The 13,497-nt window shown below is 47.8% G+C and overlaps 3 protein-coding genes across 14 annotated transcripts in view; 2 read left to right on the top strand and 1 right to left on the bottom strand.

Annotated features, from left to right (window-relative positions):
- LOC120898356 (high affinity cGMP-specific 3',5'-cyclic phosphodiesterase 9A) overlaps positions 1–3,859 on the top strand; it is a 118,220-nt gene extending 114,361 nt beyond the window's left edge. For 10 of the 12 annotated variants that reach the window (XM_040304111.1, XM_040304112.1, XM_040304117.1 and 7 more), the window contains 2 exons: positions 38–290; positions 1,050–3,859. In XM_040304111.1, the coding sequence (XP_040160045.1) occupies positions 38–290; positions 1,050–2,858 (2,062 nt within the window). In that variant the 3' untranslated portion in view covers positions 2,859–3,859. The remainder of the gene's footprint in view (positions 1–37; positions 291–1,049) is intronic. The other 2 variants (XM_040304120.1, XM_040304121.1) reach the window with 2 other exon arrangements.
- On the top strand, positions 2,859–4,143 carry LOC120897798 (the record flags this gene model as incomplete). The annotated part of the gene is made up of 1 exon (XM_040302905.1): positions 2,859–4,143. A coding segment is annotated over one exon (321 nt), but the record flags the coding sequence as incomplete, so codon positions are not given.
- Positions 4,144–9,265: 5,122 nt separating this feature from the next.
- Positions 9,266–11,070, bottom strand: LOC120897550 (estradiol 17-beta-dehydrogenase 11-like). The gene is made up of 5 exons (XM_040302524.1): positions 10,500–11,070; positions 10,098–10,274; positions 9,769–10,025; positions 9,553–9,681; positions 9,266–9,485 (listed from the first exon to the last, which is right to left on the bottom strand). The coding sequence occupies exons 1-5, from the start codon at positions 10,866–10,868 to the stop codon at positions 9,413–9,415; spliced, it is 1,005 nt and encodes a 334-aa protein (XP_040158458.1). The 5' UTR covers positions 10,869–11,070; the 3' UTR covers positions 9,266–9,412.
- Positions 11,071–13,497: the final 2,427 nt, after the last annotated feature.

Raw genomic sequence — 13,497 nt, 5'->3', positions numbered from 1 at the left:
ACCAACGCTAACCTTTACTTCTCCTACTTCCTACTAGCCGACTGAACGATGCAGCGAACAAGACGCGCCGCTCGATCGCGGAAGCAGAGGCCGCATCGTCCGAGAGCGGCGGCTCACCGCAGCTGCCCCGTTCCCAGTCCGGCATCAGCGTCAAATCCCGACGTAGTATTCCCTCGCAAAAGTCCGCATCTCGCACGTCTGTTGATGAGCCTATTTTAATTGCAGCCGAACTGCACGACCTACCGGAGGGCAGCGAGAGTGGCGACTCCGAGACGGCCACCGAAGTCGACGTAAGTGGTGGGGCCGTCGTGCCCAGCCTGTGCGCTCCCCTGCACGGGAGTGCCGAGCTCGATTCACCCGGCGCTAGTTCTAGTGTAGCAATCTATTAAACCGCAAACTCATTCGGCGTGCGTGTGTGTGTACACTGCTAACGCCACGCACACATACGTAAAAACAAAAAAACAACAATCCATTCGCGCACGTTGTTCCGTAGAGCATCATGTAGCAAACGTGGAGCATTCATTAACTTCGCTTTAGACCAAAAAAAAAAACTCCCTCAAAGGGATCCGCAACCAAACCAAATCCGCATCAAAACTCATACATTAGTACTAAGCAGGAGCTGCCTCCTGATGCTTGTCCGCGCGAGTGCTCAAACCATTCGTAGAAGTAGTCCGCACACTAAAAACAGCTCTGACGCACGATTGTTGCCTAACGTTCGTAATAATGATGTTTTTCTTTCTCCTTCCCCCCTTTTCCCGATGGTCACCAAAACTTCGGTTTACTTCTGCGGGCCAAACCTGTCGCACTGACTACCTCTGTGCGTGCCACGCTATGTATACTGCGCCGATTACCTCTACTACTACCTGTTCCCGGATACTACCGGCCGACAAACCGCGTGCTTTGTCACACACTCCACATGGACGACCGGGCGTTATGAAACGTAATGAACCAATGGCCTGAATTGAAACCAAAACAATGCAATAACTTACCTTGCCCTACAAAACCCGCCCCCGAAACCCGTCCAAACTACTGCCATGCCACGCGATCAGGTGGCGGAAAAAACGTCCAAGTTCAAGGTGGACACGGAAAGCATCCACCGCAAACAGTCGCACCCGAACTCCCGGAAGGGTAGCCGCGAGAAGCGCCCGTCGATGATCGGTGAATACTACACCACAGGTACGCGCACCCGTGGCTCCCACGGCAACATACAGCATACTAATAATCGCACGTATTTTGGTTCGAATCGCGCCATCAGCCTAGACCAGTACAGTAACAACCGGCGCATGTCCGACGGCGTCCCGATACAGTCGGTCCACTCGGACAACAGCGTGCTGTACTACCATCACCAGCGGCAGCACCGCAGCCTCGACCACGACACCATGTGCTCGTCGTCGGACAAAAGCACCAGCCTGAACAGCACGCACGACACGGCGCCGGGCGGCGACCCGACGACCATCCTGCACGTGCCACCGCCGCAACCGCCACCGCCGACGGGAAAGCAGCGGCTCGGCAAGCTTTTCGGTAGCAGCAGCGCGTCGGGCAGCGCCGCCACCTCTGCCGTGGCGAATCTGAAGAACAATAACAGCGCCGGTCACGGGTGCACCTCCACGGCCGTCGGCGGGTCCGCATCGACTAGCGGTGGTGGTGGTGCCGGTAAACATTTTAGCCGAATGTTGAGCTTCAACCAGCAGCAACGGCTGGACAAGCTGCGCAACAACAATAACAGCCAGAGCAAGAATAACAACAACAACAACAACAACAATGGCGGCGGCAGCAGCATTGGCAACAGTAACAATAATAATAACAATAACAATAACAATAGCATTAGCAACAATAAGAACGCACCGGCCGGTAGTGCGGCCATCAGCCACGCGAAGCATCTCGATGGGCGTGAGGCAATGCACGGGGCGGCCCGCATGTGCCCCGGCCTCGGCAGTGCCGCCGGTGGGGACGGTGGATTCGACGGGACCATTTCCGGGAGTGTCGGTGGCGGCGGCGTCGGCGGCGGTAATCAGGACGGCGGCAAGGGTGGCAATGGCAGCAGTAGTAACGGCACGGCGGCTCGAACAACGGCAGCCGCGGCCTCCACCGCGTCGGCCGGTTCGAAATCGTTCCTGTCCCGGCTGCGACAGTTTACCGGCCGGCTGAGCTTCAACTTTGACTCGCGGGAATCGAAGAAGCTGCAGCTGCTGGCGGGGAACGCACCGACCGACCTGAAGGCGAAAGGCGCCTCGGCCGGACCAAAGCGGGACCATCGGCTGGAGAAGTCGCGCACGGTCGACGTGGGCGACCTGGGACCGGTAGCGATCTGTGGCGACAGCACAATGTCCGGCCAGCAGGCGGCCATTCACCACCAGCAGCAGCAGCAGCAGCACCAGAAGCAGCAGCATCTCTCACTCGTCCCAGGTGAGTCCTTCTACGGTGGAGGACCGCCGGTAGTAATGAACCAGCCGAAATCAATCTCGCCCATCCTTATGCAGCACCGCCACAGTGAGGTGCTCGGTCTGGGCGGTGCAGCGGGGGCGGCCGCCCGCAGCCGCGCCTACAGCCTGGACGTCCCGATCGGGGGCCGGCACTGTTGCCGCAGTCTCAGCGGTAGCACGACCGGGGGCGGTGCCGGTTCCAGCTGCGGCGGCAGCCACAAGAGTCTCACGTTTTCGCTCAACAATCGCTCGCTGACGGAGGACAACGACGGGGGCGGCAGCCTGGCGCTCGTGTCCGGCGAGCGAAAGTCGGGCGTTGGGGTGCCGCCGCCGCTGCGCAACAACTCGCTGCTGCTGCTTGCGGACGATCCGTCCTCGTCGTCGGCCGCCATTGGCGGTGGTGATGGTAGTGCGCCACCGAACGAAACCATATGACATCAGCAGCACCTTCAGCAGCAGCAGCAGCAGCAGCAGCAACATCTGCTCCATCACACACACTCTTCGTACGAACCGTCGCTGCAGGGTATACTGCTTACCTCGACCTCGCTGCAGGCCGACTCACCGCAGTCGCAGCATCTCGGTCCGGCGCGCACCTCGCTAGATTCGGAGCGACGGGCCCCGTTCGCCGAATCGGAATCGATCTCGTCGAAGCACACGTCAGCACTGGCGAGCTACTGGGTCTGTCTGACCGAGCGGATGAGCTCGCTGATCTGCAAATGCTGCGAGCGTACGCTACCGCCGGCGGAAAGCGTCTAGTGTCTACCGACGGGGGGGAGGCTGGTGAGCTGTGTACCGGCGGTGTACCGGACTAGCAGCAGTAGTGTAGTACGCCCGTAGTACGCCCAAACGTGGGTCGTGTTTTAACTTACACTGTGGCATGCTCGCTCTGTTCACCAGGTGTATGTACGCGTATGTTTGTGTAAGTCGAAGTTTTATTATTTTCGCTAGCAATTACTAAACTAGCTGACTATCTGACTAGCAGTAGTACGTGGTGACGTCATTATTTCTTCTGATATGTTTTGTTTGTCTTAAGCTGATACACCACGTGTGTTTGTTTCTCTAAGTTGTATCAAAGTTTACATTTTTTATCATCCTGACTTTAAGTTTTCTAATACGCGAGCTTAATTCAGCCCGAAACTGTTGAAGTCGCATGAAGCTAGAAATGGATGAGTAGGTGAAATTAGTTTTAGACGAAAAAAAAAACACATGCCAAAACATAGGAAAAATATATTTAAAAAACAAACTCGAACATAATAATGGAGAAAAAAACATTACAAAAACGCGTATGGCGTATATATTATGGTGGCTAAGAACAAAGAACAAACAAAAATGAACTGAATGTTAGTCCCCTTGGAGAGGAACCAGTGGCGCAAACAAAAAGAAAGAAGACAAAAATAATAATAGGAAAATACAAAACCCGATTGTTGTACACACGATTGAACTCTGTATTGAATGCTTTACTTCTCTACTCCCTGCCCTTTAAACTCTAACGACTTTACGAGAAAACGGTAGCAAAACCAAAACTCCAGTGAAACAGATCTGCTAATGAAAACATATCACTATTACGGTACCATTCGGAAACGAACCAACCAACATACCTACAACAGCCAACAAAAAACGAGATGCGTTCTCCCATTTTTTCTACCACAATTCCGCGTATCATCATAATCTTGGACACGGCCTTTTTCTACCAAAAAAAAAAAAAGAAACAGCACAATTTTACACTAACAAATCACTAATCGAAGAAGCATACACACTCTCAAGCGATCTAGCAAAGTACATAGCAAGGGATGGATTTTAGGGGGAACCAAGATGAAGAAGCAAACGAAGTGCTGTATTTATTGGTCACATTTAAATTTTAATGCCCACGTGGTCATGATCACGTGCTACGTGCTATTAGCTCTCTGTCTCTCTCTCTCGCGCGGGTTGTTCCAGCAATCAAGTTTTCAAACTGTGCGTGTGTTGGGGCCACACACGGCCACACCTGGAAGCGCTTCAAAAAGAAATGCGTGGGGCGGGGGTTAATTCTCCTTTTCTGATGATACTATTGCAATGCTATGCTATTTTAATGCTAGGAATAGTTCGAAATATCTACAACACATGCACACACACACACATATACCACGCCTTCAGTAGATTCGGAAGAACTAGTTCCCTCATTGCCTGTAACCGACGCCACCTTGACGAACGTCCCCAAACGGCACGTGCCGGCATGGTGCGCAAACTTAATTTATGGAAACTTTTGACAATGGTCTTACATTACCGTCGACGCTACACAAGACTAGTGGTGCAGAAGTGGTGAGAAGAGGAAGAAGAAAACGAAGCGAAATAGTGTATTTAAAAGCAGAAGGTAAGAAAGAATATACCCGTTAAAAGAAATAAAACAAAACAAAGCAAAGAGAACCCACACATACACAGCACAAAAAGGGGGGCATCACGGAAAACGCGTTATGAACGTAAACAAAATGCAGAGTAAATATTAAATATATTATATATATATATATATATATATATATATATATATATATATATATATATATATATATATATATATATATATATATATATATATATATATATATATATATATATATATATATATATATATATATATATATATATATATATATATATATATATATATATATTAGGAGCGTTTAGACGAGTGTACGACAGCTAGATATTTGATATTATTAGAACTGACTAACAATCATGTTGCAGGCGACATTAGGAAATAATAAACTGACAAAAAACCACAACTTGTCTACTGAAAATGCTTATTTGTCTAACTGAAAGTGTTGTACTGTGTACGTACGTGTACGTTTGCCCGTGTATTTGTAGGAAATGGAACAAATAATAAATGTTATCTATTAAAAACAAAATAAGAAAAGAAGTAAACATATATATAAACAACAACAACAAAACACGAAACAAAACCAATTATAAAGCCCCAATATAGTGTTCTTGCCTACCTTGGCTCTCTCCCGTGGCCGAGAGTGTGTTACGGTGAAACACGGTTACACGGTAGTAGCTAATAGGCACAAATCAATTTGTTGTTTATCTCTAGTGTAGTTATCAAGAATTGGATGACGCCAAACAAAACGGAACCATAGTAGAGACGTAGAGACTCGAGGCAAAACTGTGCAACAAATAAATGAAGCATTGGGAAAAAGGAAACAGAAAACAATTGAATATCATGTGTATGAAACGAAAAGAAGAAAGCAGAAATCTATGCAATTGCTCTCTTACTAGCTTGTTGTGTTATTCTCTTCTGTAAGGTTCAGTTTACGTGTTTTGCAGGGCTGTTATGGTTGATTTTTCATTCATTGGTTATTTTAATTCTTTTTTACAATATTTTCTTTTCTTATAATTCGATTAACTCTTACTTGAACGTTTTGTGTTTGTTTTGGTCTGTTTTTTTTTTTGTAAACTTAAACTAGCTAACTGAAATTTGGTAAAAGCACAGTTAAACGATATTGAAACGCTGCAATCGTTTGCAATGCGCAACGCAACGCAAGAGCCTATTTAAACGCGTAAACTGTGGCTGTGTGACGTCAAACGGAAAGTTCTACAAACGTGTTAACGCTTCTCCCCCCACCTAGAACTGATGGAACTCGCATCCTCTTCCTCCACTCCTTCCTCTATTACACCAGGTGCAATTACAGAGTACTGAGTAGTAAAACAAACAAACAAAACAATTGAAAATCTTGGCTTATATATGTATGTATGTATGTATGTATGTAACTTTGCATGAAAATGTTGCCGTGTTTCATCAAAACCCACCACTTTACACTATTTGAGCGAGGAAAACTGAAGATATCCTGCAAGAAGCATGTTTAGAAAAGAAAAAGAAAACAAACACTATAAAAAAAAGAAAGACCAAAACTCCCGCAATGATGGTGGGCATCATGATCATCACAGACGGAATCCCAAAAAAAAATAAAAAAAGAAGGCACACACACATAAAACAAACGATAACAATCAATCCGTTTCCATTTTGCCGTAGTATTCCAACAAGTGTACGCAATGCGATCCCTTCTCCACTAACACGGCACCTTTAATAGTAACCGGCCTGGTAGAGTAGTGGCCGACCCCCACCATAACATGGTTTAAAGAGGAAGCAGGGACTAGGCTGGGTTGGTTAGTTTAGGATCTCAAAAATGTCAAATTAGAGTGTGCGTCGCGTTACCGGGCAGGTCCATTATCGAGCCCCTCCTATCCTAGTAGGCATAGTCATGTCTCGACGTCTCAGCAGCAGTAGTTGATTGCAGGAACAAAGACAGGGAAAGTTTTTTTTTTTCGGGGCGTGATAAGCAAATGTGCCATTAAAATACGGGCGTGTGGAAATTTGGTTTGGATTTAGTGCGCTTTTCCCGTACTCTGGTAAGCTGCTGGAAACCCTTCCTTTTTAGTGGGCACTACAGAATCGAACCATGATGATGATGTGGAGCAGAAGGTAAATTAGTGTTTGCGTGTGAGCGTGTGTGCAAGATGTTCCGAAGCAGGGCCTCCTTAGGAAAGTGTACCGTAAGTAAGTCTGTGTGTGTGTGTTCCCCTACCGGTCCTTTTCAATGATTCGCGTGGTAGGATGCGTACATGCGTTAAGGTGACTTTTGGGGAAAAAATGGACCAATAGAAGCGAGTACGCGACTCCCACATCCCGGTGTGGTATTACATTAGCACACCAAAACTCTCCTCAATGGTAGCGTACTGTAAATCCCACATGATATTTAGTGCCGAACCGATGTACATATGCAAAGAGAAGGGGAGGGGGGAGGAGTACGATCGTAACACACTATCACTATCTCATTACACTCACGGGCTTCCACCCCCTGCAAGGGGAAGGAAAGTCGCGGGAAGCGGAATTAGTGTCATTTAATTGTAACAACGTTTGTAAATGTGCATATACGTATATGTATGTATGTGAGTGTATGTTTGTGGACCTGTGTTTCTGTGTGTGTGCGGGGTCTGTGTGTATTTTTGTCTGTATTGTTGAGAGCCTGCCCCAGCTAGCCCCTCACACAGCTGTTACGTTTTACCGATAGGAAGGGAGGTGGTGCGGCAAGACGTTCCTGCTCCTGCTCCAACTAGTTTGCAAACCCGGTGTAGCAATTAAATAGGTGGAAAACGTTCGCAAAAATATCCCGTTTTGAACTGAGCAGGCTAGAGGGACAGGTGAATTGTTTGTTTGCCATGGTAACGCGAGTGGAACTGCTGGCACTGGCTTCAAAACGAAACGCCAACAGTACACGCACGTGCTGTATGGTGGGCGTTTACTTATCCCACGGGCTGGGCCCGACAATTTCGAAGTAGAAGGAAACTGAGACTGTGTGTGCGTGTGTGCGTGTGTGTGCATGTTTGTGTCATCCTCGCGAAAGGTGCGCTTAGTGTTTATGTGGGAAGAAAGCGATCCGAAGCCGAGCGAAAGCCTACAGTTCTTGTTAACTTAAAGAGCAGAGCGAAAGACACGGGAATGCGGGATTGCTCCACTCTACTGTAAAGACTTTCATGACTATCTACTACGAACGCGCATTTGGGCGCATGCAAACTGTGAAACAGAATTTAATAATAGAATGTTAAGAAACGGTGGAAGGGGGGAAGCCAGGTCTCCCGATCACTTCTTCCCCTATGAAAGGCGCCAAGTGGACCATCCGGGCAGGGAGTGAATGGAGGGAAGAAAGGGGAAGGTATATTATACATAAATATATATAGATACATATTACAAAAGCTACATATTGCAAACGATCGTGTGTGTGTGCACCAGGTCCACGAAAACACGGGCTCATAAAACACTAGCAAACATACTGAATCTGAACTGGATGGAACTATCGAGAGAAAATAAAATCTATAGATGTAATAATACAACAAAACAAAGAAACCGAAGTTGTCTGGTGGTTGTTGAGAAGCTTATTTCCACTGTCCGAAATTAGTATCCAGGTATATATTTTGGACCGAGCAGGAGCTGGTCATGATCAACGCCGGAGAACGAACGACCCGATGTCATTAATTATACGTCCATATCTTCAAGGAGAAGTCGCTACTTTCGATCCTTTTCCACACAGCTCACCTGATATCCAATTAAGGAGCGGAACCGTTCCACCAGGTTCGCGTATCGTTTCCCATCCCTACTTCTCTTCGCCCATGGTGCTGGTAAAAACCTTCCCAAAGTAACAGGAGAGCACGCTCACAGGAGGTAACATAACCTCATTTTCCATCCCATTCGCACACGGTCGGATCACCTGAGTCGATCACCAATCATCTAATCGGGCCGAAGTAACAGGGAAGCATTCAGTGCAGGAGGTAACATTTCATGCCCTGCTCGTCCAGACTGCATCTATCTCTTTCTCGCGCACACGAATGAAACCGGCCGCTGTCTGCTTTGAAATTTGCTACCCAAAATACCAGGAGATCATCCAAATAGGATGGCATATCTCTTACCATTGCGTTACCATACTGTCATCTCGCTCTCGCGTACACTATCAATGAACAACAGTTGCAGGAGACAGGAGAGCATCCTAGGCAGGTGGTGATACTCATCTCACGATCATGTGTCATGTGTCATCCTGCTCTCTCTCGTACACTATCGATCGCCATATTTAATTCGCTACGGCAGATACGGATCAGCTAATCCAATTGAAGCAGAATCACCACAATGGATGAAAGCCTCAATGGGTCATCCAATTGAATTAATGTCACTTTCCGACGATCATCCTACTGTCATCCTGCTCCCTCGTACACGATCAGACTAAAAGTATCACTTAGCAATGGAGGAACATGAATTTTGATGGCGATCTTCGATGCTTTTCTCTTCAAACCCGTCCGTAGTAAGAAAATGGCTACAATTCTTAGTAATTTAAATTTATTTCCCACAGCAGTTACATTTTATCTTGCACACAATTTTGCAATGAAAGAGCATGGAACCGATAACGAAGATGAAATGCCAACAACACAATTTCAAATGATTTGATCATGATGATTGTGTCAGCACGCTAATCTACCAACTTTACCTCACCCTGTGCCATTGTTCGCGTCAATAGCTGGCGAATTTTAATGGGTAGATTCCTGGAAAGAGGTTAAATCATTCATTGGTTGAATAAAGCTATATCACAGCCAGTCGATCAACACTCACTCATAAATGGACAGCTGGTACGGTTTCAACACCTCCGGCACTACCACCTTGCGCTGGTTTGTTTTGATCGCTCTCACCACCGTCTCACCGACCATGGCCGGCTCGTAGATTGGTAGACGAGTAAGACCTCTGAAAAAGTGAAAATACAAAAAAATTAACAAATCCTTTAATCACACCACCCTCACGCACGTGATCGCGCTCGACGGCGCAACTTACGACGATGCTTTCAGCAAACTGATCGCCTGTTTGCGCGTGTTGAACGCGAAAGGAAACACGGTCGTAGTGTGCACATGGTTCGCCTGTCCCCGCAGATACAGATCGTCCTCGAGCGCATCCATGAAGCCGCGCAGCGCAAACTTGGTCGTGGCGTACGTCTTTGCCCACCCCGGGGCGATGTAGCCGGCGATCGAGCTAATCGCTACGATGTGTCCCTTCCGCCGTCGGATCATGCTGTCGATGAAGGTTTGTGTGGTCTGTCGAGGGAGGAAATCGTAAATTAGAAAATCACACAATCAAACTATACATTTGAGGGCTGCACTATCTACCCAAAAGCTTGACAGCACGTTCACTCCCATGCTTCGTTCGATGTGGGATGGAAGCGCATCCTGGGAGAAGCTGGTAGGCAAGATGCCGGCATTGTTCACGAGAATATCGACCGGGCCGAGATCTCGTTCGACGTCGCGTCCCAGCTGGCGGACTGCCTCGTAGTCCGAAACATCAACCTAAAATTGAGAAAAGTTTGCCATTGTATCGGACACATACTAGCCATTGGTCCCAACGTTTGATGCGTCAACCTGATGGTGCCAATATAAACAATGCTCCATTGCGAATTACACTTTTCATCTTCTTCCCTGTTCGCTATCTAGAGCGACCTTTGCCCATTCGGGAAGCCATCCTACGTATGCTAGACGTCTAGATACGTCTTGCTTATCTCGCAAACCTCGTACCTTGTACGCCTCGGCAGACACGTTGTAGCGGCGAAGGTTGGCCACCGTTTCCCGTGCGTTCGTTTCGTCCACATCCACTACGGCCACGTTGCAGCCCTCCTTGGCCAGTGCGATTGCGATCGACTGTCCCAACCCGTTCGCACCACCCGTCACCAGTGCCGTCTGGCCGGATATGTTTTTTGAGCTCGGCGTGACAAACTGTGCGACCAGCGTTTCCCACCAGAGGGGCACCGATTCGAAGGCAAACGCCAGCAGGTTAAGCAGCGTCGCGAACACTTCCCTCGCACGCTGTAGGCTAGTTTTAAGCGGCACCGGTTCAGCCCATTCGTAGGGCAGGGTAAGGTGACGATCGGTGTTCGGAGCTGTCATCGTTTGGGGAGGGAATTGAAGAAAGAAAAAAAAAACACTGCACGGCACGGCAAAATCACTTCTCACAGTATCGATGAAACGGAAGCTACTGAATCAGCGCCGCATTGAGAGCGGCTCGATATGGGTCGCTGTGGAAGCGTTAGAGCGAATCGGGAGCGAAGCTGTAATCTTATCCTATATTGGCAAGGGCGAACCTTAATCGAACGCGCCGTGTGCTAGATAAGGTTCTGTGGGTGATAATTTGCCAATCGTTTTGGTTTTATTGCCGCAACCCTAGCGAGAGTTCGTACGCGAATTACACGAAGTCGGTAGTCGGTAAGATAAGACGCAGATAAACGCGAATTGGTTTCAACTAGTATTGAGCATTGTAAATAGGTCCTTCAATTAAAGCAAGGTTAAAGCCCCCAACCTAAGTGGCTGTTCTTTCTCACAAGACAATTCATTTCGTATCGCTCTGTGCCAAAGATCCGCATCCAAGCAAGCTGTTATTAGAATTATGCTGTCAAGCAAATTGCATACATTTAGGCGTAAACAATGTGTACCTTCTGCAAACTTTCTACTTCCTTCGCTGCCTATAGGCTATAGCCCGTACTGTTTGCTGTGTGCTGTACAGCATTCTCTCCCCTACAAACACCGCACCCGAAATGACCCATCCAAACGAGAGAAATATTAACAACGGCACCATGTGCTCAATCTGCACCAAATCTTCTGTAATCACAACCCGCCGTACATCCGCCTCGAGCAGATTGTCGAACAGCCGATCCATCAGTCTCCTAAACCCGAACGCTCTCATCCAGTCGAGATGTAGCGCGAGACAGTCGCGCAGTGGTGCTGCCGTCCGTGCAACCATATAGGCGGCGGGGAACCTGGTCACCGTTTCGGGCAGAATGTAAGACGCTTTCCGTCCGCTCATCGGGTCCGTGCTCTGCAGCACGGCAATCGTGTACGTGGCCCGATTGACCGAATCCAAGTAGGCGTGAGTGTGCGACGTTCGATCGAGTCCGTCCACAAGGACTGCTCGCGCCAGTATGGCGGCCGTCACATCCGGTGCCAGCTGGTGTACGAAAGCCAGATGCGAGCTCAACATATGCATCGGTATGTCGGTGGCAAAGAACTGTGCGAGTGTTTCCGGTTCGGGCTGGAAGCGATGCACCAGAAGCAGCGATGTGACCCGGGCAAGATAGCACTCGATCAGTATAAACTCGCCGAAGCTAAGCGCGATCTGTACGAAGCGATGCAACGGACTTGCGTGGGTAAGCGTCCGAAGTAGCGTCCCGACCTTTGTATCACCTTCCCCGAGCAGCTTCACACCGTACAGCAGGAAGGAAACACAACCAATCAACGTCCAAAGGTCAGTGCTGAAGGGTTGAAATAAGTTTTTGAAAAACTCCATACTGGATTTCCTCGGCACGACCAAACAAAATCGGATCAGCTCTGGCACGGCAATCGTGGGCAGAAAGGGCGCATCCGCTATTCTGCGCGTTATCATTAGATCTACCGTTCCGGATAGCAGTCTGTCTATGCTGACGTATAACATTTCCTTAGCAGAAGCACCGGTAACCTTCACCTCCTGCCAATCCCACCGTAAGTAGTAGAAAAGATGCGAAAACAGCACAACATCGATCCCATCCAACGCGGCCCGTCGGTTATCGAATGTGTACAGGAAGGATATTAATGCTTGAACGTGTATCAGCAGCTGATGGTTGATGAACATTCGCCGGTAGGTGTACGTTTGTTCGAAGTTTATCTGCGCTTTAACCGTGATCGATGTGTTGCCATAATCCAAACTATACAGTAGATAGGATCCTCCCTGAACCGAAGTGACGGACCAGTATGAGATACCGCAGTGTTTGAATAACATCCTAAGCAGTGCAAACATCCCCCCGTCTTCGAGATATTGATCTTCCACTAGTGCAACTACGCGAGCATTCCAAGGCAAGGTCTTTTGTAGATCGTGAAACGTGGTTAAAAATGAATCTTGGAGAGCACTCTGGAAGATGGAACAGACACTTTCCACATTCAATTCCAATGCCTCCTAAATGTAACATTCGTAACTTACCACATCCGTGAGGTTCGCGTACATAAGCACCAGTCGAGATTGATCCAACTGGCCAATGCTACTATTGCCATCAAATAGTACCTTTGGAAAGGGTAGCTTTTGTAGCTGGCCGAACACGCTCCACCGTGCAAGATCGACCAGATATAGGGTGCGTATCGATCGTTCGAAAGCATCACTCACGAACGGGATCAAAGATGAAGTTGAGTTTGCAAGTGATGCCACTGCTTGGAGCAAAAACACTGTCGTGAGAAATTCTGCCCGAAGATTCATTGCGCTTTCGTTTTAGACGACTGACTGATCCACTGTTTGGAAGAGGTGTCCAGCATACCAAAGCGGAAAAGAGTGCATTTCAATTAAAAATTGTGATTAAACTGTAATAACTTAATAGAATTTGCCTTACACCAGCTACACCGAAGCAATGTGAAGGAAAACATACATTCGGAAGCGATAATTCATATGTAAACACTGAGATTATAGAGCTATTATTTATAAAAAAAAATACACATATAATTATTTTGCATATCTATCAAATGCATCGATCAGTATGCTCTTGCGCAAAAAAGTCCATTG

Source organism: Anopheles arabiensis, chromosome 2 (assembly GCF_016920715.1).
Source record: "Anopheles arabiensis isolate DONGOLA chromosome 2, AaraD3, whole genome shotgun sequence".
Taxonomy (NCBI): domain Eukaryota; kingdom Metazoa; phylum Arthropoda; class Insecta; order Diptera; family Culicidae; genus Anopheles; species Anopheles arabiensis.
The sequence above is the reverse complement of the archived record's forward strand: the minus strand, read 5'-3'. Positions and strand labels throughout refer to the sequence as shown.

Excerpts from the sequence above, each read along its gene's own strand:
- LOC120897550 (XM_040302524.1), bottom strand. The coding sequence starts at position 10,868 with ATGACAGCTCCGAACACCGATCGTCACCTTACCCTGCCCTACGAATGG. Across the intron at positions 10,026-10,097 it reads ACGTGCTGTCAAGCTTTTGG|ACCACACAAACCTTCATCGA; the intron begins GTAGATAGTGCA and ends CTCCCTCGACAG. Across the intron at positions 9,486-9,552 it reads TACCAGCTGTCCATTTATGA|GAATCTACCCATTAAAATTC; the intron begins GTGAGTGTTGAT and ends ACCTCTTTCCAG.